At 46.9% G+C, this 26,958-nt stretch overlaps 1 protein-coding gene across 1 annotated transcript in view; it reads right to left on the bottom strand.

Moving 5' to 3' along the window:
• The window catches only part of LOC147727431 (uncharacterized), a 99,839-nt gene that overhangs the window by 68,777 nt on the left and 4,104 nt on the right, over positions 1-26,958 (bottom strand). Inside the window, exon 2 of the mRNA XM_086963115.1 lies at positions 20,997-21,020. Within this exon, the coding sequence (XP_086819241.1) occupies positions 20,997-21,020 (24 nt within the window). The remainder of the gene's footprint in view (positions 1-20,996; positions 21,021-26,958) is intronic.

Below are 26,958 nucleotides of genomic sequence, written 5' to 3'. Positions count from 1 at the left end.
CAAGTTTGATATCAAACTTCTCAGCACATTAAACCTACACTGATGCCAGTGTGGAATTTAATGTAAAATGCACTACAGAGGGCATCTTAGAGATGCCCCCTGAAACCTAACCTACAATCCATGTCTTGTCTGAGAGGCTGCCTAGGGTGCCACACAGCAGACATGTTGCTGGACCCCTGGGTGGAGAGCCCCCGCTCTCCTGGGCCTGCAACAATGCACATCCTGGGACGAGGTGCCAAGCCTCCTCCCCCAGGATGGGCAGGGGAAGCTTCAATGGCATTCCGCTTTTGTGAGCTTCTCCAGACCACTTGTTGTACTCAGCAACTGGCCCCACCAGTTCTGACCCCCACTCTGGCGGGAAGACTGGCGGGAAAACGTACGTCAGGAAAGAGGGTGTGCTAGCCTGTGCCAACTCCACCCCTCAGGTGGGAGAGGCGAGGTGAAGCACGCCTCCGGGCTACCGCCATCTTGAGGATGGGGAGCCCTACCCAGTCACAGCTAGGCTCCTGCCCCCCTCCCACAGGAGAGGAGCAAGTTAGGGGGTGTACCCACCGCAGGACAGGGACCTATTGGTCCCTGCCCTCACCCTACCTGTAATGCCCCTAAATGTAGTATTTAGGGGCACCCTGAACCTTCCTTCCAGAGATCCAGATTCTGAAACATGAAAGAAGAACAAGGAACAAGAAAACCTGCAGTGCAGCTGCTAAAAAGATGAAGACACCAACTGATTTGGCCGCAGCCCTACCGGCCTGTCGACCCTCGAACCTGCTCCTGCTAAACCCCGGCGACTCCAGTGGTCAGCAACCTCAAAAACCCCGGAGGACCTGACTGCCTTGTGACTCTGGCTACCTGGGTCTCTCACGAGCAGTGATACTGCTCGCAGCAAGTAACAAGCCTTGGCATCAGCCTGGAACCGCAAACCCTGCACACTCTGCACCCGCCAAGCCTGGCCTGTGCCGGAGTGAATCAAGACCACAAGGACGTCCCCCCGGTGAATGGGACCCGAAGTCCAGTGCCCAAAGACCCCCCTCAATTAACCAGACGATGCCTTCAGCCTCAGAATCAGGGACCCCCTACCGCGACCAGCTGAGGGTAAGATTTCCCGATGCCAAAAGACACCCCTGCACCTGGCGCCCCACGGCCTCCTGTGCCCAACTCCTGGGTGTCCACCCCTCCTCCAGCTTCCCAACTTACGTCTCGAAGTGGTAGTTGCACCTGAAGAATCTCCGTCCCTGAGCCTGCAGCCTTTGTTCACTTTCCAGGATCTCCATTGAATTACATTGAGCGTCCAACGGCTCAAAAGCACCCTGCACCCAGCCGCCCGAGGGCCCCTGGGAGTGCAACCTCTATCCTATCTCCCTTCCCCACTTGCCCTGAGTAAGTGACCAGGAGCCCAGCTCCCACAGCCGTGTTGCCCTACTAGCCAGCAGTCACCAACCAAGGGACACTGCCTTCCATAGGATAACATTGGGCCTAACTACCTCTGCACCCGGCTGCCCCTGTGCCACTGAGGGTGTAACAACTGTACTTACCTGACCCTTGGAAACCCCTGAGTCTATGCCCAGAACCTTAACTCTGCCAGTCGAGTACTTACCCAACAGCCGATAACTCACTTTTCTTCCATAGGGTAACATGGACTGGTTTCACTTGAAAATTCTTCTTAGTGTGGAGTTTTGAAACTTTAAAATATTCGTCTAATATCAGCCGAACAACGAATTCCAACTTACTCACCCCAGTGCTGGATCTTGGTGCCCAGAACTGACCCTGAAAAGTAATTACAACCGTACTTACTGCAAACTCAATTTTCTTCCATAGGAAACCATTGACTGTTTTTCTGTGAAATTCCTTCTGTCGATTTTTGCTAAGTACAAATATTCCTTAAAAATCGTCCAAACTACAAAAACGTAATTACTTACCTGTTTAAGATAGATGTCCCAGTGCTGGACCTAGGAGCCCAGCACTGGATTACAAATGTACCGCAAACATTCTTTACCTGCAATCTGAATTTCCTTCCATAGGAAATCATTGACTGTTTTTCTGTGAAATTTCTTCTGTCAACTTTTAAAATACCAAAATATTACTTAAAAATCACTACTGTGACTTAACCGATTTTGCTCAACTGTTTACAGTACCTGTCTCAGGACTGAATCTAGGATCCAGTCCTGAAGTTAGAAAAGTAATCCTGGAAGTAATCTATTGCCTCCTTTTAGAAATTCCCATTGAGCTCAATGTGTTATTGGATTTGAAATTGTGTTGCCCATTGCAACAAATGGTAACTATTGCATTCCAAAAGTCTATTGCTTATTTGCAAAGTATTTAACTAAAGTAACTCATTCTGAGAAAGTATATTTTGATACCTTGTTGGTTCTAAAATAAAACAACTATATCTTTTGATATAAAACCATTGGCCTAGAGTTCAGTTCTTGAGTGTGTGAGACCATTTGCTGACTGAGGGTGTACAAAAAATGCTTTACACTGCCCTCTGATACTGCCTTTCAGGTCGACCAAGCTACCACTTTAGAGAGTAAGGTTATATATAACTTTAGCCTTTGCCAAACCTCTGGAGTCTGTGGACTCTGTGCACACTGTACCTATTTGGGAACAGTATATACAGAGCCACTTTCTCACACAACAGAATCCCACTTTCATACACTCCTAAACATTTCTTTGTTTACCAAGTGGCAAGCACTCTCACATAGAACATGTTGCGGTGCCAAAGTCACTAAAAGTGTCACCTAGCTTACTCTCAAGGAGATGTTTCACTTCTACACTAATTATGCTGAACACTTGGCAGACAAGGATGTTTTCAGACTCTAGTTTTTTAGGTCTCGCGACCTATCGATGTGCGCAAGCGCATCGAGCGGAGCGAGAATTCAAGTGGCGAAAACATCTTCAAACCAAAGGGCTTTCAGCCCCGCGGTTTTCATGTAGTTCACGTGAACCACGTGATTAAACACGCACGCGCATCAGACCCATTTGCTTCCCAATCTCCTCCCACGGCCGTCATTTCTGCTAATCTCCTCCCACGGCCGTCCTTTCTGCCCGCCAGCACTTCAGTTCCGTCCCTCCCCACATTACATCAGACCCATTTGCTCCTCCTCCCACGGTCGTCCTTTCTCCCAATCTCCTCCCACGGCCGTCCTTTCTGCCCGCCAGCACTTCAGTTCCATCCCTCCCCACATTACATCACACCCATTTGCTCCTCCTCCCACGGCCGTCCTTTCTCCCAATCTCCTCCCACGGCCGTCCTTTCTGCCCGCCAGCACTTCAGTTCCGTCCCTCCCCACATTACATCAGACCCATTTGCTCCTCCTCCCACGGCCGTCCTTTCTCCCAATCTCCTCCCACGGCCGTCCTTTCTGCCCGCCAGCACTTCAGTTCCGTCCCTCCTCACCTGTGAGTATTTTGAGACGAACGCTGTAACGCTGCTACTTTGCACAACCATTCTTGCTGCTATTCTGACGCTGCTAGCGGAGCTGTATCAATTGTTCTTAGCTGTTTGACATTAATTGCATATTTTAATATTTTTTAAAACTTCCCGACCCTTTCCCTTATTGTGCACTGGCTCCGCTTCATATCGTTGCACTTTACAGCCAGTGGGGTGTTTTCTCTGCCTATCTAGCAGTGGTATTGCTTATTTGCACACGCCCTTTTCTGGTGCCGGCCTCAGCGCTCGACCCCAGCGGTTTCCCGGAAGTGAGGCGGGACCGCATTGCACCGGGGTTGACGCTCTAGTCGGCAGATCGCACGTCCGTTTATAATCGGCAGAGGCGGCGTTTTCGGGCTGTGAGTATTTTGAGACGAACGCTGTAACGCTGCTACTTTGCATAACCATTCTTGCTGCTATTCTGACGCTGCTAGCGGAGCTGTATCAATTGTTCTTAGCTGTTTGACATTAATTGCATATTTTAATATTTTTTAAAACTTCCCGACCCTTTCCCTTATTGTGCACTGGCTCCGCTTCATATCTTTGCACTTTACAGCCAGTGGGGTGTTTTCTCTGCCTATCTAGCAGTGGTATTGCTTATTTGCACACGCCCTTTTCTGGTGCCGGCCTCAGCGCTCGACCCCAGCAGTTTCCCGGAAGTGAGGCGGGACCGCATTGCACCGGGGTTGACGCTCTAGTCGGCAGATCGCACGTCCGTTTATAATCGGCAGAGGCAGCGTTTTCGGGCTGTGAGTATTTTGAGACGAACGCTGTAACGCTGCTACTTTGCACAACCATTCTTGCTGCTATTATGACGCTGCTAGCGGAGCTGTATCAATTGTTCTTAGCTGTTTGACATTAATTGCATATTTTAATATTTTTTAAAACTTCCCGACCCTTTCCCTTATTGTGCACTGGCTCCGCTTCATATTGTTGCACTTTACAGCCAGTGGGGTGTTTTCTCTGCCTATCTAGCAGTGGTATTGCTTATTTGCACACGCCCTTTTCTGGTGCCGGCCTCAGCGCTCGACCCCAGCGGTTTCCCGGAAGTGAGGCGGGACCGCATTGCACCGGGGTTGACGCTCTAGTCGGCAGATCGCACGTCCGTTTATAACGCCATGTGTCAGCGACCGCGCAGCGGACGCGCGCAGCGGGCGCGCCGTCTGCGCGCCGAAGGAGCGCCAAAGGAGGGCCCGTCTGTGCCCGTCCGTGCTCTGGCCGGGCACAGGGCCCCGACCCCTGGCCGTCTTCCTACCACCTCTGTCCCTCCCACACCACTTCGGTATACCGCTGCCGACCTTAGGGCCCTTAAGCTCCCACCATGTGAGGCGGCGCATTCCTGGGCGCTTTCTGATAATCAGCTCCGATCATGCCCCTTCTGTAACTATCATCTTCCTAGTCCTGTCCCCCCGCCAACCCAACCCTGCAATGGGATTAAGATCATACAGGCGGGCCTGATCAATGCCAGATCTTTGGTATGCCACACGGCTGAGGTCTTTGACCTATTAGCTGACAATGATTTCGACCTACTCTTTGTTACTGAGACCTGGATGACTGACTCCTGCTCGCCGGTAGTTGAGTTAGCTATCCCTCGTGGTTTCAGAATTTGCAGAGTAGATCGCGCTGCAGAAGTGGGAAGAGGAGGGGGGGTTGCCGTAATCTATCGGGATCACTGGACTCTCATCTGCGAGCATCTGGACAAAATTAAAGAGGCGGAACTTCTCCATTTCTGTTTGGACATTAGTCCGCATTTTACCTTAGGCGGCACACTACTGTACCGACCGCCAGGTTACGTCGGAAACTTTATTGGATCTTTGGAGGAGGTTATCGTGCCACGAGCCCTACGCTTCTCTCGTTTCCTACTGCTGGGCGATTTTAATATACATGTGGATTCTGCGAACACCACTGAAGCTACTCGTCTCAGTGAGACTTTCTGCATGGCTCACCTCTCTCAATGGGTTGACTCCCCCACACATGTGGGAGGTCATGTTCTTGACTTGATCTGTACTAATTTTGATATCAGTCTGTCCCCCCCAATGCCTATGGTGTGGTCCGACCATTACATGATCAAGTTTGCCTGGCAGCTAGATGAGGGTTTGAGGAAAACTCCTTCTATGGTACACCACCCCCGGATTAATTTGATGTCCTTATCTGAGTCCCTTTCCGACACCCGTCCGGCTCCTATGATGGAGCTAGAAGCGACTGTTGACGCATTCAATTCTTGGATAGCGAATGGTGTCGCTACTTCCACTAATGTGGGGGGTGTCCGGCGAATGCGGTCAAGACCCTCCCAACCATGGTTCACTCATGCCCTGCGTGAACAGAAGCTGGTCTGCAAGAAATTAGAGCGAGCATGGAGACAAGCTTACCTGCCTGCCGCAAAGAAATCCTTACGAGCAGCCCAAATGGATTATTATGCTGCGATGAAGACAGCTAAAAGCAGTTACTACTCGGACAGAATTGAGAAGGCGGAAAACAACAGTAAAGAGATCTTCTCAATTGTCCAAAATTTCTTATCTCCATGTGCTGCCCAACTCCCTTCTTCCGCTCAATGGTGTGAAGAACTGTCCTGCTATTTTACGGACAAAATTGCAAAAATTCAATTGGACCTAGAGGTGGCTCACCGACTCCACCTGTCCTTTTCGGATCGGATAGACAATGTCTAAAGGACCAGTTTGCTGCCTTCCTCCCAGCCTCGGAACTGGATATACGCCAAATCCTGACGGCTTTAAAGTCTGGATCTCCCTCAGACCCCTGCCCAGCCAGGGTCCTGGGTGGGATAGCGGACACTATTAATCAGGAGGTGACGTATATCATTAACCTCTCCCTTTCCATGGCCTCGATCCCGAGATGTTGGAAGGAGGCAAAGTTGCTCCCTTTGTTAAAAAAGGCCGGCTCAGACCCAGCATCACCATCGAGCTATCGGCCCATTTCACTGTTGCCAGCTCTGGCGAAGGTGTGCGAAAAGGTGGCCTTCAAACAACTGGACAACTTCATTGAGTCCTCTCACGCCCTACACCCTGCTCAGTCAGGATTCAGAGCTGCCTACAGCACTGAGACAGCTCTAGTTGAGGTTTCGGAGGCAGTTCGTGAGTGCCTGGACGGAGGTGGCAGAGCGGTCCTGATTTTATTGGACCTCTCTGCCGCCTTCGATACGGTCCCACATGCCTTGCTGATTGCCAGACTGTGTGCCGTCGGCATCTCTGGGTTGGCCCTTGACTGGCTGTCATCATTTCTGAGCGATAGAACGCAACAGGTCTGGATGCCCCCCTATTCGTCGGCCCCCAAGAGACTGTCAACTGGAGTCCCGCAGGGTTCTACGTTAAGCCCTTTACTGTTTAACGTTTATATGACCCCTCTACTATATCTGGCGGAACATCTGGGAGCCAAGATAATAGCCTACGCTGACGACACTCAGCTGCTATTCACATGGCCTAAGGGTGTGTCCGATCCATCAGCAGTCCAGCATTGTCTGTCGGAAGTATTCAGGTGGCTTGCACAAGTCCAACTTAAGTGCAACGAAGACAAGTCCGAGGTTTTATTCTTCGGCTCTTTTCCTGACAATTTTAAGGACCAGATTTGGCCCCCGGACCTGCCCTGTCCCAGTGTGACGGGAGGCCCAGCTAAGAACCTGGGGGTCTGGTTCGGTCAGGATCTAAAGTTTGCGGATCACATAAAAAAATTGACCGGCATTTGCTTTGGTACCTTGCGAGCCCTGAGGAAATTTTTTCCTCTTCTGCCTAGGGCAGCCAAGGAGTCTGTTCTTCGAGCTCTGATCTTATCTCGGCTCGACTACGCCAATGCCTTATTCAGTGGTCTACCTGCGTACATGGTTCATCGCCTACAGGTGATACAAAACGCTGCAGTACGTTTGCTCTTCTGCCTCCCTAGGAGGTCGAGCGTGCGTAGCCACCTACGTAGCTTACACTGGCTACCAGTACCACATCGAATTCTGTTCAAAATTCTTGTGTTGGCATTCAGAGCAGTTCATGGCCAGGGACCAACATATCTGCAGAAACGGTTTTCATTCTACACTCCCAACCGTGCCCTACGATCGGCCAATCTATGTTTACTAGCCACCCCTAAATTCAAATATGCCCGTTTGGGAGGTCAATCCATTTCAGTTAAAGCAGCTTCTGCCTGGAATGCTCTCCCCTTCTCCCTCAGAGCCTCGCCAACCATTACTGTGTTTAAAAAGGATCTCAAGACCCATTTGTTCAATGCCCCTCTCGTATAGTTCATCCAGGTCCTGCTCCAGCACTTTTGTTCTCAATTCACTCACCGCGCCAGGATACCCCGTGGTAACAGAGCGCGCTATAAAAGTTTTCATAAACATAAACATAAACATAAACACATTACATCAGACCCATTTGCTCCTCAATCTCCTCCCACCTCCCACGGCCGTCCTTTCTGCCCGCCAGCACTTCAGTTCCGTCCCTCCTCCCCCCTAATTACATCACTGTTCACGGCCCTCGTCTTTGCCTCCGCATCATCCTTTTTGCCCGCCAGCACTTCAGTTCCGGACCCGGATAGCCCTGGCTCTCTACTTCCCTGGCTCTGCCTTTTCTGCTCCCACTTTCCACTAACCCCGCTCTCGTCTTCTCCTGCCCCCAGCGTCTCCCCACCACCGAAGCCCAAGTTTTCCCCTCACCCTCCAACGCTACTACTCACAGCCTACCCACGACTACCACAGCCATCTCAACAGCGCCACAGTCTCTGACCGCAATATCTAAACCATGCCTCCTTTCTCGTCGCCGACCCTCTCCCCTACCATTCCTAGCTACTCACTTTCGCTCTCCTCGCACACCCCACCACTTCTCCAACCCCTAACCCAAAACCACCGCTCCCACTTTCCACTAACCCCGCTCTCGTCTTCTCCTGCCCCCAGCGTCTCCCCACCACCGAAGCACAAGTTCTCCCCTCACCCTCCAACGCTACTACTCACAGCCTACCCACGACTACCACAGCCATCTCAACAGCGCCACAGTCTCCGCCGCAATATCTAAACCATGCCTCCATTCTCGTCGCCGACCCCCTCCCCTACCATTCCTAGCTACCCCACTTTCGCTCTCCTCGCACACCCCACCACTTCTCCAACCCCTGCCCCAAAACCACCGCTCCCACTTTCCACTAACCCCGCTCTCGTCTTCTCCTGCCCCCAGCGTCTCCCCACCACCGAAGCCCAAGTTCTCCCCTCACCCTCCAACGCTACTACTCACAGCCTACCCACGACTACCACAGCCATCTCAACAGCGCCACAGTCTCTGCCCCCAATACTCTAAAGTGAACAATTAGATGAAGATTTTCGATTGTACATTCTCCTAATTATCATGTAAATAATTTATGTAATAACAAGTACAATGACCCCTGATGCCTGAATTATTTAAAAATGATCAAGTATTTATAAGATGGCACTTGGTCGGCATTTGTCTGTTGTAAATGGAAGGACACGTATGACTCAGCTTCTCACTTGTGTGGCAGGGCGTAGCTGCATGCGATGCGTTGGTAATCTGTTGTGAAGGCGAAGGCCTGCAGAATACTACATAAAGTCGTTTTGTTTGTGTAGCATTTTAAATCTGTTTGATATTACACCTTTATCATATCAAGCAAACTCGCATTGCATCAGGATTTTTTTTTAAAGTAAGCATGGATTGCAAAGAATAAAATAAAGGCCACTTTGTAGGTATTCACGTTAATTTAATAAATTCACTTTAAAACCGGAGATTTAAGTTGTTTACAATTTTTTTAACCCATCCATGCCAACACGAGGAAGAATCTTCCTCTCTCTGCGTTCCTCAAAAGGTCCGAATCACAGCCTTAAACGTGACTTTTAGTCTGCTCTCCCAATGAATTTCCACTGTTTAACTTCGTCATGGGGGGGGGTGTTTAATATCGCCACATCAAAGGCATCAATCACCCTCCCACAGGCTTCCCCAGCGCTGCCCCTCCCCCTGCTTCACGGCCAGGCCATCTGTTCCCAGCAGCAGCATTTCTCCTGCGCCAGGCCACATCAAAGGCTCTGTGCCACTTTCACCCACACAGCACCACTTTCAGACACGCAACGCCACTCACACCCACGCAAGCCCACTATCACCCATGCAACACCACACTCACCCAAGCAACACCACTCACACACGCAACGCAACTCATCCACGCAACGCAACTCATCCACTCAACCCCACTCATCCATGCAACACCACTCATCCACGCAACGCCACTCATCCACGCAACGCCACTCATCCACGCAACGCCACTCATCCACGCAACGCCACTCATCCACGCAACGCCACTCACCCATGCAACACCACTCACACATGCAACGCCACTCACCCACGCAACGCCACTCACTCACGCAACGCCACTCACTCACTCACGCAAAGCCACTCACACCCACGCAGTGCCACTTTCACCCACACAGCACCACTTTCAGACACGCAACACCACTCACACCCACGCAAGCCCACTATCACCCACGCAACGCCACTCACACCCACGCAGTGCCACTTTCACCCACACTGTGCAGTGCACAATAGGTCTCGCAGTAGGAAAGTTGGAGCTATTGCTTTTGTAAATGACAAAGCCCTTTATGTTTTTAAAATGAAAACAAAAATAAAAGGCAATGTTATTTGCAATTGTAATAGCTCCAACTTTCCTACTGCGAGACCTATTGGCAACGCCAGTGCTTGTTTATTATGTCCACTACAACAGTCATGCTTTCCTGTAAAAATCTAAGAATGAAGTAGAGTGTACTCTTTTTAAAATCACTATCAATATGTGACCAAAGATCCTCACATTTCTTGCCGTTTGCATCATCACTCAGCAAACGTTCTGTAAAAAGATTGCCACATGGATAATAAAGCATTCATGGCCTCTAGGACTGAGAACCACCAGCTAAGTGACACCGTTGGGATGACTCTTTCTTTGATGTCACACAAACCACAAAATGAGAAATATTTGTGTTTTAGTTCTCACGAATAACAAAACAGTGCACCAGAATGGACTAAAAAGTCAATAACATTCTTTATTAACTCTGCAGATTGTAAAGATGCTTTCAGATTGCCATCTTACAAGTGGCAAGGATCTATTACAGGGAAGCAATTCAGCTCAGGTATCGATTTTGACAGGTCATCAAACATCTTTTTCCTATACGTAGCTGAATCACTGCAAATACAAACAATATCACTCCAATCTTTATTCAACTTGGTAAGAACTTTTTGCAGCAGCATTCCAAGTGACACTGCATTCCATGTTTTCCAAAAGTCTGCTGTCATGTGTTCACCAGTATCCCAGATGCTTTGTGACTGCACTCTTTTCACATATACCTGTCACTATACCTTGCATTGAATGTTTAAAGCCTGGGGTGTTTGGCAATTCCCCTACCCTCAATATAGACTAGAAAAGGGGGCTGATGTATCAAGGGTTTTTACCCATTCTCTGTGGGTAAATGTGATGGTACATATTGTGAAAGATTTTTATGAAACCTACATGTTTTCTGCCAGTGAAAGACTCAAAAGTAGCCAAAAAATCAAATATGACTTAGATATTTCCTGATTCTCTACAGTTTTTTTAAAAAATTGTATTTATTAAAGATTGCATAGTAAAAACGCAGCATTTGCATATTATAATAACATGTGTACATCAGATGAAGCAATCAGTGTGACGTTGCTGCTGCACATTTCAAAAGGATACAATTTTTTGTTTTTACATAACTAACCAGAAAACAGGTAACCGTCAGTAAAGTTATAAATCAAATCCGACATTACAGCATTTGAGTATCAATAGTATGATGAGTAAACATACTCCATGGAGTCAATAAGCAGCATCCGGACCAAACTTATACCTCTATATACAAAGACAAGTGGGCGACTATATCTTCCTTTATCTGTTACTCGTCGGGGCTGGGAGTGAAGCACTCCTGGGCCATCTGCATCTTATCATCCACACATTTTTGTAAGTACGTCATATTCATGCAAACAAATTTAGGGTAATCACATAACATCAGTTCGGGATTACGCAGTCGGGTTCGGAGGTGTAGCCATGGGGGAGACCATCCTATCACGTGACCACTGCAAGAATGGCTCCCAAATGTCTCTAGGACGTGAGGTAGTTGGCATCAGGTCCCAATAGGCTCCCAGTTGCGTGTGACCATATGTAACATCTGCCAGCCAGTCATTAAATTTAGGCTTGGTTTTACGCCCCCAGTTCATGGCCCCTCGCCTCTTGGCATACAGTAACAATAGTACATGTAGCTTCCGACCTTTGGGCTCAGTGTTTTCTACCCAGCCCAGGATGCCTAGGAGTGGAGATGGGGCATCCTCTCTATTCAGGATTTGATTGATAGCAACAAAAATTTCAGACCAGTAATCAAATAAAGCCGGGTAGTGCCAAGCCACGTGTAAAAAAGAAGCACCCTCCTCTCCACATTTCCAAAAACTGTCATCGTCCCTAATGCCCATGTGATGGAGAGCTAGCGGGGTGCAGTAGAATCTATGGAGGAACTTGAAGTGTATAAGTCGGAGTTTGTAATTTGGGGAGAGTTCCAATAGCTGCCTACAGCAGAACGACCACTGTTCATCAGTCAGGGGTGTCTCCAGTTCATTGCTCCATAGTTGCTATGACTTGGGCACCACTATGGGGGATTGTTCTTGCATGGAGTTGTATAGACGCGACACAAGTTTCTTCCGGGACGCCCTAGCTAATATGTTTTGTAGAGCCTGTAGGTGTGGCGGCTACTAAGGGAACCGGTCCCAAATCCCCTTGCATGCAGATTTGAGCTTGTGATGCGTGAATCTGTCTCTAAATGTCAGTGGGTTGTCTTCGTCTACAGCTGGCAGATCCAGAAATGTACCTGCAGGGTATATGTCCGCGAAAGTGCGCAATGTGGAACCAGCAATGGCAACCTCGCCTCCACCGTCTTCCAGGCACGGAAACATAGGAATTTGTTTAAGGGGTATCGCAGGCTCATATAACAGAGATAGGGCAGCTCGTGTTAGCAGTTCGCGCCAAGTCCAGCGGAGCATATTGGCTGAGTCTATGTTTAGCGAAGGCCTGGGAGTTTTGAGGTAGAGGGCCACACTCAGGGGAGGGGAGCAACCATGTCAGTCTCCACTGCCACATGGGGTTGGTAAGGTGTAGGGTAAGCCCAAAAGTGTAGGTATTGGGCTTGTGCTCAAAGTGCGTACAAGTGCATGTCCTGAGCTCCCATGCCACTCTGTCTAAGTGGAAGTGTTAGCAATGCCCATGAAAGTCTAGCCTGACTCCCAGCCCAAACCAGCGCCAACAAATGTGAGCGCAGACATGTGAAGAAGTGTTGTGTCAGTGGAATCGGTATGTTTGTAAATAGATAGAGGAATTTAGGCAGCACAATAATTTTTATTAGTGCAATTCTACCTGCTAAAGAGAGGGGGAGTTTCGCCCATATCGCCACCTTGCTTTCCAGCCAGGACATGGCTCTGCCAAAATTCAGATTCCAGATCTCTTGCATGTTTCGGCTAATCCAAATACCCAGGTATTTTACCTCGTCTTCTTCCCATCTTAGAGCGTAGTCAGAATGTACCTCGGAGGTGCTGTCAGTTAGAGGGAATATAACTGACTTGGACCAGTTTATGGAAACTCCAGACAACCCCCCCAAACCTAACAAATTCTCGCAATAATGGGTTTAGGTTTTCAGTTGGGTTGTTCACATACAGAGTGACATCGTCAGCGTATAAGGAGATAAGCAAACTCCGAGTACTGAATCCAATACCCCTAGCAGTATGGTGTTGCCTAATTCTGGCAGCAAGTGGCTCCATGGCAATGGCGAACAGTAGTGGGGACAGTGGACACCCCTGTCTAGTGCCTCTGGAGATTGGAAACGGGTCTGACACCATGCCGTTAATTCTAACCCTGGCTCTAGGGGCAGTGTAGAGTAAGCGGATCAAATTTACAAATAACGGGCTAAACCCCATACACTCCAAAATAGTGAATAGATACGACCACTCAAGTGAATCGAATGCTTTTGTGGCATCGAGAAATACCACTGCCGCTTGTGTATCAGAGTGTAGATAATGCAGTGTAGAAAAAAACGTTCTTAGGTTATGAGTGGTAGCACGGCCAAGTATGAACCCTGATTGGTCCGGGAGGGCCACGATTGGGAGCAAGGGTTGGAGGCAGTCAGCTATTATCTTCGCGTAGATTTTTACATCCACATTAATCAATGAAATGGGTCTGTAAGAGTCCACATTCTGGCCATCCTTACCAGCTTTCAGCAATGTAATGATAAGGGCATCTCTCATCGAGTCTGGCAACACTCCCACCTCCTGCGCCTCAGCGAAAACAGCATGTAATCGCGGAGCAAGCTCCTCCACATAGGTCTTGTAAAAGGCTGCCGTGAGGCCATCAGGTCCCGGAGCTTTATTAAGCGGAAGGGCCTTTTTAGTAGTGGCAATTTCATGCACTTTCACGGGTCGATCCATATACTGCCTGTGTGTATTGTTAAACCATACAAGTGCTATGGATTCTAAAAAGGTCTCAAGGGCATCCTTAGATTCAGCATGTGTGGACTTGTATAACTTAGAATAGTAAGTGGTAAATGCCTGCAATATTTCTTGTTGGCCCGTTGTCATTTCCCCTGCAGCATCTATGATCGTGTGCACATGTGTAGGTGGAGGGGTAGTGTTGATCATCCTGGCTAGTGTGCGACTGGGTCTGTCTCCCTCCCCGTATCTGCGAGCCTCAGCCTGTTTACCAAGGAACTTCAGCTCACGTTGCGCTTCCTCTGCAAAGTCTAGTAGTTTGGTTTTAATCTGGGATGCCAATTCTGGCGTAGGATCTACACAGAATAATTGTTCAAGAGCCTTAAGTGCCCTCTCAGTCTCCGCCAAGGAATTTCTTATGGCTTTCAGAACCCCTGCCTTACGTGCTATGCATTGCCCAAGTATAACAACCTTAAAGGCGTCCCAGAGAACATCCTCAGTGGTAAACGAGCCTGTGCTGGTGACGAAGTAATCTACAATGTCCCGCCTAATTTCCTCCGTAAAGGCAGCATCTTGGAGCGTATCAGGCGGAAGGCGCCAGGTAAAGGCCCTAGCAGGGACTCCCGGAATATCCAGTTCCAAGAGACAGGGAGCATGATCTGACAGGGATCGGGCCAAAATGTCAACTTTAACAGTCCAGGTGGCCACATCCTGAGATACCAACCAGTAGTCCAGTCTGGACCAGGCCGCATGGTGTGCAGATATGCAAGTGCCCACTCTAGCCCCCACATTACGGGACCTCCATATGTCTATAAGTGAGCCTTCATTCATTATGTCTCTCAGAGCCTGGCTGGCGTGTGGATGCAATTGTCTGGATGTGCCCTTTCTATCTAGGGAGTCTTCATTGACAACATTGAAGTCTCCGCTCCATATAACTGTGGAGCAGTCTATAATAGTGACCCGAGCCCATACCTCCCTGAAAAATTCCGGGTCGTCAGTGTTTGGTCCATACACAGCCACCAGTAACACGTTTTTGCCGAGCAGGGCGCCATGTAATACAACATATCTGCCTTCAGCATCACTAAACGCAGAGTGCTCCTTCCAATCCATACCCCGGCGCAAAAGGATAGTTACACCTCTAATATATAGCCGAGTATATGGATCCCCACCTTGAGTGCTTAAGTTTGGGCGAGCACGTGGAATTAATGTGCGTTTCTTGCAAGAAGCAAATATCTATGCTATGTCTGAGCAAGTAGCTGTGCATAAGTCTTGACTTTCTGTTGTCGTTTAGGCCCCTTATATTCCATGTTAAAACTTTAGTCACCCCCATTGTCTGTGTTGTTCTCCAGTGCACCCGTACTCCGCCCGACTCCCACAGAGTACGTGTAAATCACAAAAAACATGCAGATACATATATAGTTGACGATATACCAAACATCCCATTACCCAAATCCACTCCCCACCCACACCAACCCCCCAATCAGGTTGTGTCAGTAACCCCCCTACTATGCCAAAGGCGCACAAACAATAGAACAGTTTAATTGTGGGAGACACCCCTCGGAGGCGTGGCATCTCAAGTGTACACCCCTGCCCGCACAGGGTGGCTGCATTAGTTCAGGCTATTTCTCTAATGGATAAAATCAGGATAAAAGTATAACACAACCTTGCGACCAGACATCTTTGGCATCTTATAGTACCATAAAGGGAGCATAGTGGCATTTGCGGAATTGCAAGGACAATGACATCATTGACATTATATGCAAGCCCTACGATATGGCAGCAGCAGGATGTTTGGTGGTCAGTCATTGTCACTCATTTGGCTTTCTGCTTCGGCCCCAGTTTGAGTCTTCCTCCTGGATCTGGGTTTACATATGTGCTTCGCAAATTTCAAAGCGGACCCCGCATCAAGAAAATGGTGCGTCGTGCCATCGTGCACGACCCTTAGTTTAGCAGGGTACATAAGAGAATATGGGACTTCCGCCTGGAGCAGCAGTTTTTTGGCAGGCAAGAACTCCTTGCGCGTAGCCTGCACCAGCGGCGTGAAGTCTGGAAAGAAGGATATGTTGTTCCCTTTGTGTGTTATCCTCCTTTTCTCACTTGCCAAACGCAGTATTAGGTCCCTGTCCTGGTAATTGAGCAGTTTAGCTAGGATCGGTCTTGGCGGAGTACCCAAGGGCGGCTTTTTCCCAAGTGTTCTGTGCGCCCGCTCCACAGTAAAGACCGGGGAGAGGTTGGGGTCGAAAATCTCGTGCAACAGTTCAGTTACAAAAACCTCCATTTTCCCCATCGCCGTAGTTTCCGGAATGCCTGTGATTCGAACGTTGCATCTTCGAGAACGCGCTTCCAGATCATCAGCCTTGGCGCAGAGTGCCTCAATTTTCTTTTCCATGTTGGTGATGTGCGTCTTGGTGCTTTGCTGAAACTCACAGCATTCCGTGTGTCTGTTTTCCAGGCTATCTTGGCGTGTTTCATGTGTGGCCACCTGGGATCGCACATTTTCGAGCTGGGCCGTCATGTTATCCAGTTTTGCATCGATACTTTTCAGGCTGGAGCGCACCTCAAGCATTAGTGCACTTACATCGATTTCTTGAGGGACTTCCTGCGATGTCCCCCCGGCAGCCCCGGAGTCCTGCTCAGCCTGTTTGGACAGTCTTGTTTGCTCAAACGTGAGCTTCGGCTGGCGAGGGTCGCCCTTCCCCATGGTCAAGGGCCCGAGGTCAGCTTTTCCTGCAGTATAGAGCGTTCTAGTTGGCTATACCTAAGATGAACTTATTTCACAGGCAGTACAATGCAGGGCAGTGAAAATCGCAGGAGAGTGAGATAGTCAGGCAACGTCTCTCCACTCCTGTTGGCGGCCACCCAGACCCTAAGGATAGACAGACAAGGGGCTCTGCCCGCACAGCACCGCAGCGATATAATGGGTCCCACAGGAGAGGCAGGGCCAGCAAATGCCAAGTACCACCAGGGCCCCGCAGCTCAAAGTCCCAGTAAACAGGCCTCTCAAGGTTCGGTGCACTCAGAATGCAGTAGACCCAACGAGTATATCTGGCACTAAGAATAGGCAAACCAGAGCAAGATCTAAGCAGTGTATTCCCGCAGCAATTCTGTAGGCCTCCTCACCCAACCGACTCGCCACCGTAGTCAGCCCCCACATCCGCCATGTGCGCGGTGCATCGAGCGAGGATGCACCACAGTATGCGGTCGAAGCACCAGACAATCGTTACCTTAGTGTGGCAGCGGTCAGCGGGTATTCCGATATTCCTGCTCAGAGCTCGGAGCCAGTAAGATCAGTCCCGCATATGGATCCAAACACGCCGACACAGCCCAATCCAAAATGGCTTTTGTAGTTTGGTTTGCCCTGTTCCCATCATGCACTGGGACAGGAACAGACTAACTTGCATACAGTCAGGTTCTGAAACTGGGATGGTGCAGTGAGCTAAAAAACGGTGTTGGATCTAGCCCTGATCTCTTGACTGGGTGAGAGTATTCTGTTTAATTCAGAGACTCTGTCCCTCACCACCCCTTGTTGTAAATATTTTTGTCCACCCTAAGCGTGGAAGGGTATACTCAGATGTGAGTCCCTTGCTCATTGCACCATCAGGATTCAAGCAAGCCGGGCCGAAGAGGCTGAACTGCCAGAAACCGGTCCCCGGTAGCTTGTTTCCTTCCCAGTGTAAGAATTGGCTTTTGTAGTTTGGTTTGCCCTGTTCCCATCATGCACTGGGACAGGAACAGACTAATTTGCATACAGTCAGGTTCTGAAACTGGGATGGTGCAGTGAGCTAAAAAACGGTGTTGGATCTAGCCCTGATCTCTTGACTGGGTGAGAGTATTCTGTTTAATTCAGAGACTCTGTCCCTCACCACCCCTTGTTGTAAATATTTTTGTCCACCCTAAGCGTGGAAGGGTATACTCAGATGTGAGTCCCTTGCTCATTGCACCATCAGGATTCAAGCAAGCCGGGCCGAAGAGGCTGAAATGCCAGAAACCGGTCCCCGGTAGCTTGTTTCCTTCCCAGTGTAAGAATTGGCTTTTGTAGTTTGGTTTGCCCTGTTCCCATCATGCACTGGGACAGGAACAGACTAATTTGCATACAGTCAGGTTCTGAAACTGGGATGGTGCAGTGAGCTAAAAAACTGTGTTGGATCTAGCCCTGATCTCTTGACTGGGTGAGAGTATTCTGTTTAATTCAGAGACTCTGTCCCTCACCACCCCTTGTTGTAAATATTTTTGTCCACCCTAAGCGTGGAAGGGTATACTCAGATGTGAGTCCCTTGCTCATTGCACCATCAGGATTCAAGCAAGCCGGGCCGAAGAGGCTGAAATGCCAGAAACCGGTCCCCGGTAGCTTGTTTCCTTCCCAGTGTAAGAATTGGCTTTTGTAGTTTGGTTTGCCCTGTTCCCATCATGCACTGGGACAGGAACAGACTAATTTGCATACAGTCAGGTTCTGAAACTGGGATGGTGCAGTGAGCTAAAAAACGGTGTTGGATCTAGCCCTGATCTCTTGACTGGGTGAGAGTATTCTGTTTAATTCAGAGACTCTGTCCCTCACCACCCCTTGTTGTAAATATTTTTCAATCCAAAATGGCGGCAGCACACCTCGCCGATTTTAAAATCTAATTCCGCGGTCGCCGGAGGTTCAGTGGGCTCACATAGAGGTTTATTACATGCTAGTCACTCTCTGCTTATCCAGAGCTTTACCCCACTTCCACACGTACGTGTCCAGGGCCGCCACACAATGCAACGCTTCTCACTCGGTCAGGCCTGTGGGGCCGCGCCCTGCATTAGCGCTCCACGCCCGCTCAGGCCTCCAGCGTCGCCGGGTCCTGCCGCGGGGCTCAGTCGGCCAAAGTTTCCGGGTCCGTTCCAAGAGGTTCTAGACGACCCAGGGCGCCGGCACTGCGGTCGATTGTGCCACAGGTCATCCGCTGCCGTTAGATACTGGTTCAGAGTGTATCCGATTAAGAATAGCCAGGATTATAAAAAGGATTTCTCTTGCAGCCGGCGGAGCTCGCTGGTTAAGTGGCCATCTCGCTGCTCGTCCGGCCACACCCCCCTGATTCTCTACAGTTAACAAAATAAATAAACAACACCTACAATATGCTTCTAACCCCTGAATCTTTAGACCAAAGACCACACAACTGAAATAAGGAAGAAGAAACAATATTTTAGTCCCTAAACAACATAACCCAAGCAGAATAATGTTAGCCCAGTCTTTCTTACTGATACCTTATAAAAGCCCTTTGTTTGTTTCTTGGTTTTTCCCTTTCTACTTATTGTGTGTTAAGCTGGGTACAGGCTTGTGCTCCGCCTTGTATATTGTATGTATAAGCTACCTGACATTGTTTGAAAAGTAAATATTTGACCTCTGCCCGGCTGGGCATGTCACCTCAATATAGATACGATTTAATGAATTGTTTGATTGCTGACACAGGTGCATGAAGTTGCCTGTGCCATGCCAGCACTTTGAGCATGTCTGTGTGACTATGTGTGTGAGTTAAAATGAGAGTGAGTCAGTGAAGGAGTAAGTCAGAGTGAGGGAGAATGAGTGACAGTACGTATGAGTATATGTGAGAATGAATGTGAGTGAGTGAGGGAAAATGACAGTGAGTGTTACTGTGTGTGAGGCACAGTAAGACTGAGTAATTCAGAATGAGTGATACAGGGTGGATCAAAGTAGAATGAGTGAGTTCTGTGTGAATTAGTGAGATAGAGTGAGACTGAATGAGTCAAAGTGAGACAGTAAAAGTAGGGGGTTATTTTCAAGAGGCCTGCACCACTGTAGCGGTACTTTTTTAGATGTTCCAGTGGTTCAGGCCTATCAATCATATCTATGAGGTAACGCAAAGCCATTGTACGTGGCTTTGCATAGCCTCTCAGATATGGAGTAATATATGGCAGTTCAAAGCGCTGCGTGCCTTACTCTGTGTTAAAGAGGCATTCCATGGGCATTGCGGTGGGTGTTCCCATGCAACACCCATGAATTTTGAAGCTGCACCACATTTACAAAATCAGTAAACCTGGTGCAGCACCAAAACCTTACTCTTCCCGAGAACCGGTAGTGTCCATGTACCTCTCATTGATTCTGAGCTTGCTACAGTCAGGTCACCGGTGCATCCTCAACTCCATTTACCTCACCCATATCTCTGGTAGCTCCTAAGTTCACTGCAGTCACTAGTGCAACCATGTTTCTCTCACTCCAGCTGTCCAAAAAGCTCATTTGCTAGTGTCTGGGACCTGAGACACAAACCACATACTTAGCGCTGCACCTGGCTTTGATCTGCCATCTGTTCTGATCCCTCGTTTGTGAGGCTCTGCAAGTCATGGCACCGTTAGGTTCTTTTAATACAGGAGAGCACCCAAGGAAAGAGGTTGAAAACAATCAGAAACCAAGACGGAGAATGGACTTTTGACATCTATCCATCACAAAGTTAAGGTGCAGGCGAAATGTACCTGCAGGAGGACCTTAGTAATCTAGAGAAGAAATTAGGTTGGCCTCAGGAAAGGAGGCAATGGAGGATCTAGACAAAGAAACTTTCAAAGGAAGAAGTTTGAAGCTCCAAGTTAAGGGGACTTTGAAAAAAAGGGATGATAGTAGAGAAGAGTAACTGGAACACACTCCCTGTCTTCTCCTTTCCTTTCGGCAAGTGAGAGAGCGTTGAGATTGCAGAGAAACATTCTTTCCACCCACGACACCAAGACCACATCCCAATACTAGGTGAAGGACCCTGCTGACAGGGGCCTGATGACTGACAACGAAGGCATGTCCTTGTCACCCACCTGGTCTGAGTAAAGAACTGAGCGGTGGTGAAAAGTACTATGTAACTAAAGAAATCTCCACTAAACCACCCATATCTCTACCTGTCGCTGTGAATTAGTTATCGTTTGAAGGCACTTGAATCGTTCTCCTCACGGCGCTACTCTTAAGCACAGATGTTGATGGGCGGGTTGCCATTTCATGGTAAAGGCTGTGACGAGGAAGAGTGGTACTTAAGTGATATCAGGATTACCAGTATAGAATTGGGGCATTCAAATCATATTCACATCTAAGAATTTATGAGTTTAGTGAACAAAATAAGACCACAATTACAGCTAACTAAGTAGTTACTTACGCAGAGGTGATGTGGAGGAATTTCCTAAGGAATCAAGCACAAACACAGTATTATTGAAATGTGAGGGAAATGCAGCTAGCTATAAAATACATTGCACTCAGAAAGTATGAAATATGTACACAGAGACTGTATCATATGCCATGACACAACTAGAGTTGTGTGAACTAACATTCAACATTCATTAATTACAAAATATCTGATTAAGACCTAAACACTATTGCACTAACATACTCTATAACAAGCATTGACAAAGCCATTAGGTCTCACTTATGGGAGCTACTGGCTTTGGTAATGTTTTGTAGTAAGGCTGTACCGCTTGCTAAACTAATTTTAAAAAGTGCTATGATGCTGCCAAGTCTAATGTCCTTTTTTTATTCACATGTTTTTAAGTACATTAGCGCTGAATGATTTATAATCCTTTTTTATTATTATTTTTAGCCATGCTGCACAGCAGCCATGTTGCCATACAGCAAGGCAACAAATCATTGACAAAGTGGGCAATGCCCGTGCTGTACAGCATGAACAAAAGGCAATGGCAGAGCAAATAGTCTCAACAACGAGAACTATTGGCTTTGCCAATGCTTTTTAGGTCTCAACACAACACCCTTGTGATCCTGAGCAAGTCAATTAATCTCCCCATGCCTGAAAAAGTGAAAAAGTGACACTTGTCAAAAAATCCTTGCACATAAAAAAAACAACTGTGCCCCTGCCCATGTGTTAGTGAAAATACATTTGTAAGCAGATAACATTTATTGTCACAATAAAAGCAGATAACATCTTATGTCATAAAAACCTCCATTACAAAGGAGAAAAGGCAGCTATGAAGTTGGCGTGGCATAGTAAAACATAATTACAAATGGCAAGAGGTTCAACAGGGCAGAGAGGGAGAAAGAAAACATAAAATTAGTACCACAATCAAAGCACGATCAGTGGAAGGACAGCAATCAGTACTTGGTCCATGGTCCAGCCAAATGAAGCGGGAGTGAAGCCAGCACACACTGACCAATTAAAAAGCAGCAAATAAAAATGACAATGAAGCCAATGAATGGTAAGCAATGGGCGGGCTATAAGCCACCTGTATACAAAATCTCTCGCAAGTGTGTGTGAATGCAGTAAGTACATGCAGTGCATGCGTTGTTGCAGGCGACCCCCTAAAGAAGATTTATAAAAAGAAACTCCAGGTCTAAATGTTTGTTGTTCAGTGTACATGGAGTGATTTGGAACCGTATACATGTGCGTTGTCTTAGGTCCAGAGAAATTTGATAAAGTACAGTGGTACTTATATTTCATTACTGTGGGAGGTCAATTTTGTAATGGCCATACAAGGAAAGCATGCATTGAATGGGTGTGAAGGCTGACGATTTCCATCACACAGTAGAAGTACTCTCGCCAAGAAGCAACTATGGATTGAATAGGAATTGACGCAAAACTGCTTTATCCATCTTTAATATGATTTCCACTTCAGAGGGGCTAAATACTAAGTGGACATGAGGCGTGAATTTTTATAACACTAATTAAGCACTCAGTTTTCTTGTTACCTATTCATTTCTGTAGGAGATACAAATCAGAATCCGCAGAATGCAACAGCAATGGCTGCAGACAGGGATCAAACACCACATGCAAATCCTTCTTATCCTTGCCCCAAGAGGGAAAGTCCAGTCTGCACTTCCATGACATATCTCCTCTGACTAGGAACTCAAGTAACCTCAGACCTTCTTGGCCTAATCGGTGGGTTGCAGCTTGAGTCGTAGGTACAGCAAGTTAAGGACACACACCTTGGCCTACAAGACCCACTTAAGGATACTCAGACAGCAAAAAGTGATAAAAGGAAATCCTTAAAAATAGTTTGAAGACTAGTAGTTACAATGGGCACGCATAGTCCCATTGTATTATCTCTTCTGTGCCACTACTGACATGGACCAACAGTATGCAAATCAGTTTTGGTATTCTCGGAGGAGGAACAGTCCAGCCAGAACTGCTAGACTATATCTTCGCTATTCCGAGATCTAGATATGAGAGATGTTTTGATTTTGAATGTAACTAATTATTTGGCTGCCTATAACTTCCCACAGTTTCCCTAATGTGTGATTAACACTACTGAGCTTCAGCCAGTAACTTGTGTTTAGGTGGATTTTGAGAAGTAGGCCCAGCCTCCACCTTCACAAAGATATGCTTTACCAGGTACTTGGTCTACTAACAAGTCTCAGACTCTGGCAGAAGCTGTGCTAGGGTGTCTTGACTTGGAAGAAGGGGAGTACAATGTGTCCAGTGATGGTGAGGAGAAGGCCCCAGGCAAAGGGCACAATGAGCAAGGTCAAAGTAGTTTAAGCCTATCTGCAGGATGCCTCTAGTAGTACCGGAGTCACCAAGGAGCCAAAAGGAGTTTGCAGTCAAACAGGCAAAGGTGTTCATATAATTGCAGCATCAGAGACCAAGGAACTCCAGAGATACATTTGAGGACTGCAAGGGTAGAAATCCTGGAGTGTCCCTTCTCTGTATCTTAGGGGCACTCACACCGGGCCCAGTGCAACACAGGTTTATGCATTTCTACAGTTATTGTGATAATGTAGTGTTTGCTCCACTTAATGTGCTGACAATATAACCATTTGACTCTCATGACTAATCCGACCTTTTATCCACATTTGTCATACCGTGCTCCACATAACGGTTCTGGCGCTGACCTTTTACCTAGTTAGGTGCTGAATAAATGTCATGTGGTTTTCTATTAAAACTAGCCTCATTTATTATGCATGAGGATTCTTAGTAACACAGCAGGATTACCATCATCTGCATAATACCTCTGTACAAGGGTCACCACTATCATCATCCTTGGCCGACATGCCCAAAGTGCAATGACACATCTAGGTAGAACCCCTAAGGGTTTTGGGTATATAAGTATCACCTCTTCACTGGGTAAACCAGAGGAGAGCTTTCATGCTGACACACTGACACAAGATGCTAAAGTCCCTGAACGGAAACACTCCAGCAAGCAGTGGTCTCACATCCCTTGTCGGGTGTTCAAATTGAGACCAAGACAGGTTGTTGTTTGTTCTCTCACTTCCGGTAATGGGGTTGGCTCTATCCTAGGGGGATTCTTGGCTATACACCTTCATACAGGCTAGTTGCGCTTTGGTACATCTAGTTAGGGTTTGCATCGTATTCATGATTACTGCCATGTATCTATATGCCTGCATATATTCACTGTTTTAGCACCATGGTAGGATTCTATATTCTCTTTACTCTGTTGGTGCTTGTAATCGTATATATCTGTTTTTTGTCTAATGGTTATTGCAGCACACATATTTTATACTAGAATGATGCTGGTTCAATAAATACTTATTGAAAACATCCCCACCGTTTATTCTGTGTATTTCTCTGAGACAAAGTGAGCATGAATGGCTGAGCGAAAAGTACTGTACTGTTTCCACGATCTCTGAGGGGTCAGGGTTGTCATGCTCGATAGTTGCCGGGTTGTATGTTCGATAGTTGCCAGAAAAGAATTACTCATTGGTTAGGTTGAGGGCTTATAGTGGCACATGAGCTAGCTGATTTATAGACTAACATTTCCTTTGGGGGTGTCTGGAATCAGTCTGAACACCAATCCCTTAGTTTATGTTGTCTAAACACGCAGATGCTATATAGATTTGTAGGAACTACATGACACCAGTTGATATGATGAAACTTGGACCTACTAAGAGTGTTGCCCTATTAAATGAGCCTATCAGTGAATTGCCAGGACACCTAAAGAAAGCAACGATAAGTGCAAATATTAACATCTGTAGTGTTGTGGGACTGGGTGTTTGTTATTTAATGGTTCTTCCTCTAGATCGCTGTGCGTGAGAAGAGAGTTGAGACCACAAGAAAGGTTCACCACAAAAGCTGGATTGCCATTGAGGTGAAAGTTGCCTTAGAGGATGTACCTGCAGACCCACTGAAATTATTATCCTTAAAGGCAGATATCATGAGTATGGGATGGTATTCCAAATGAATAGGTTTGTGATGGGAGTAAAACTCAGAAAAGAGACATTAGATTTACTAGGATGGTGCAAAAGTGGAATTTACCACAGCAACAAAGGTGGATTTTCCAGATTTCCCAACCTGCATAGGGAAGGCTCAGCTGGGGAAAGAGATCAACTTTCATGTTTAAGCCTCCTGCTTTTGCTTTCTTCGCACGTCTGAATTCTGGATACTCGTTATGTATTTTGACTTGATTGTCTCTGACGCCTGCTGTACAAGCCCTGAGAAGTGTGTTGTTTCTAAAATTCCAACTTTTCTCCCCTTAGACAACCCATTTTTAAATGGACTTTACTAAACCATTTTGCTAGGCGAAAAGGCTGGCACTAAAGATAACAAATCACACAAAGGCAATGGACCTGGCCACTAATGTATCAGTTATGATGTGGACAAAGAAAACAAGTTGTCTTTAGAAATGATACACAATTAGGGTTATCTGTGAGAAAGATGGATGAATGTCAAACTGCACCAGTCTATCCTCAACGTTTGGCATGTAGCTGTTACTCACACTATTCCTACTTTTACACTCCACTTTGGGCTGGGTGGCATTTACAGCTCTATCTTACGTCTTAGAGAAAAAGTCCTAGAGCTTAATTTAGAGTTTAATAGAGCATGAACATTGCTGTAAATTGATGGCGTTCCCACCCTGGCACATACATGGTTTCCTTCTCAAATGACAGTCAAGGAAGTGTCAGGTTTACACTGGCTTAGCATCCACTGGCCTCCACCAACCTGGTATACTTGCAAACCATTCACCAGTGTCTAAAGGACCTACATAATAATAAATGTCCAAATGATTTAAGTCAATCAGTCAGTCAATGATGTTTATTTCACAGTATTTCAACTGCATATAAAGTGCTTAGAGTAATAAGACAGACATTAAAAATAATCTAAAATCAATTACATTAATAAATAAATAGTACAATAGGTTTAACATACATTGAAAACTACTACTAGGGGCCATATGTATCATAGTTCCGTTTTGCGAATTCCAAATAGCGAATTTTAAGGAATCGCTATTTGGAATTCGCAAAACGGTATGTATGTACAAAATCGCTTTTTTATAGCGATTCCTTACCATTCCTAATTTGCGATTAGCAAATTGCTAATCGCAAATTACCCATTCATTTCTATGGGCCAGGAGGCCCATAGGAATCAAGGGGCAATTTGCGATTAGCAATTAGCTAATCGCAAATTAGGAATTTTTTCAAGGGTGCAGGGGTGTCTCAAGAACACCCTGCTGCACCCCTGAAAAAGACATTTGGGGGCATATGGCGCACATACATGCCCTAAGGGCATGTATGGGCGTCATATGGCACCTTTGGTTTGTTTGAAAAAAGCATTATTAAAAGAATTCGCAACTTACCACCAACTAGAAGTTGGTGGTAATTTGCAATTCCTTAATGGCATTTTTTGCATTTTTTTTCTTTGATACATTGCATTTAAGGAATCGCAAAATTTGCGATTCCTTAAGTGCAATCGCAAAATAAGGAATAGCAATTTTTGCGATTCCTTATTTTGATGCAAAAATGTTTCATACATACCATTTAGGTATTTAGCATTCGCAAAGGCCGAAATTCGCAGAATTTAGGCCTTTGCGAATGCTAAATCGCTTGATACATATGGCCCTAGTTCCTTTAACATTCCAAATAAATGTTATAATATTTCACCCCTAGGAACCTGGCAAGAAAGGTGTTATAAAGTGCTGAATGATGACTAATATAAATACTTCACATCTTAAGTGGACTCAGGGTTCCCAAGCTAAGCAAGCTCTCCTCCATTTCATGCAGGACTAAGTCAACCTTGACCTTTCCCAAGAAAAACTCATCAAACTTAACAAACGTTCAAGAGAAGAGAAGTATGCCAAGAAGTTATGCATTTCCCCTAAACACTGGTAGCTACTTTTTTCCTGTCTGTTCCATCAATGCAGAAGGCCAGAGTTCAACCA

This window comes from Lissotriton vulgaris, chromosome 3_1 (assembly GCF_964263255.1).
Source record: "Lissotriton vulgaris chromosome 3_1, aLisVul1.2, whole genome shotgun sequence".
Lineage (NCBI taxonomy): Eukaryota > Metazoa > Chordata > Amphibia > Caudata > Salamandridae > Lissotriton > Lissotriton vulgaris.
The sequence above is the reverse complement of the archived record's forward strand: the minus strand, read 5'-3'. Positions and strand labels throughout refer to the sequence as shown.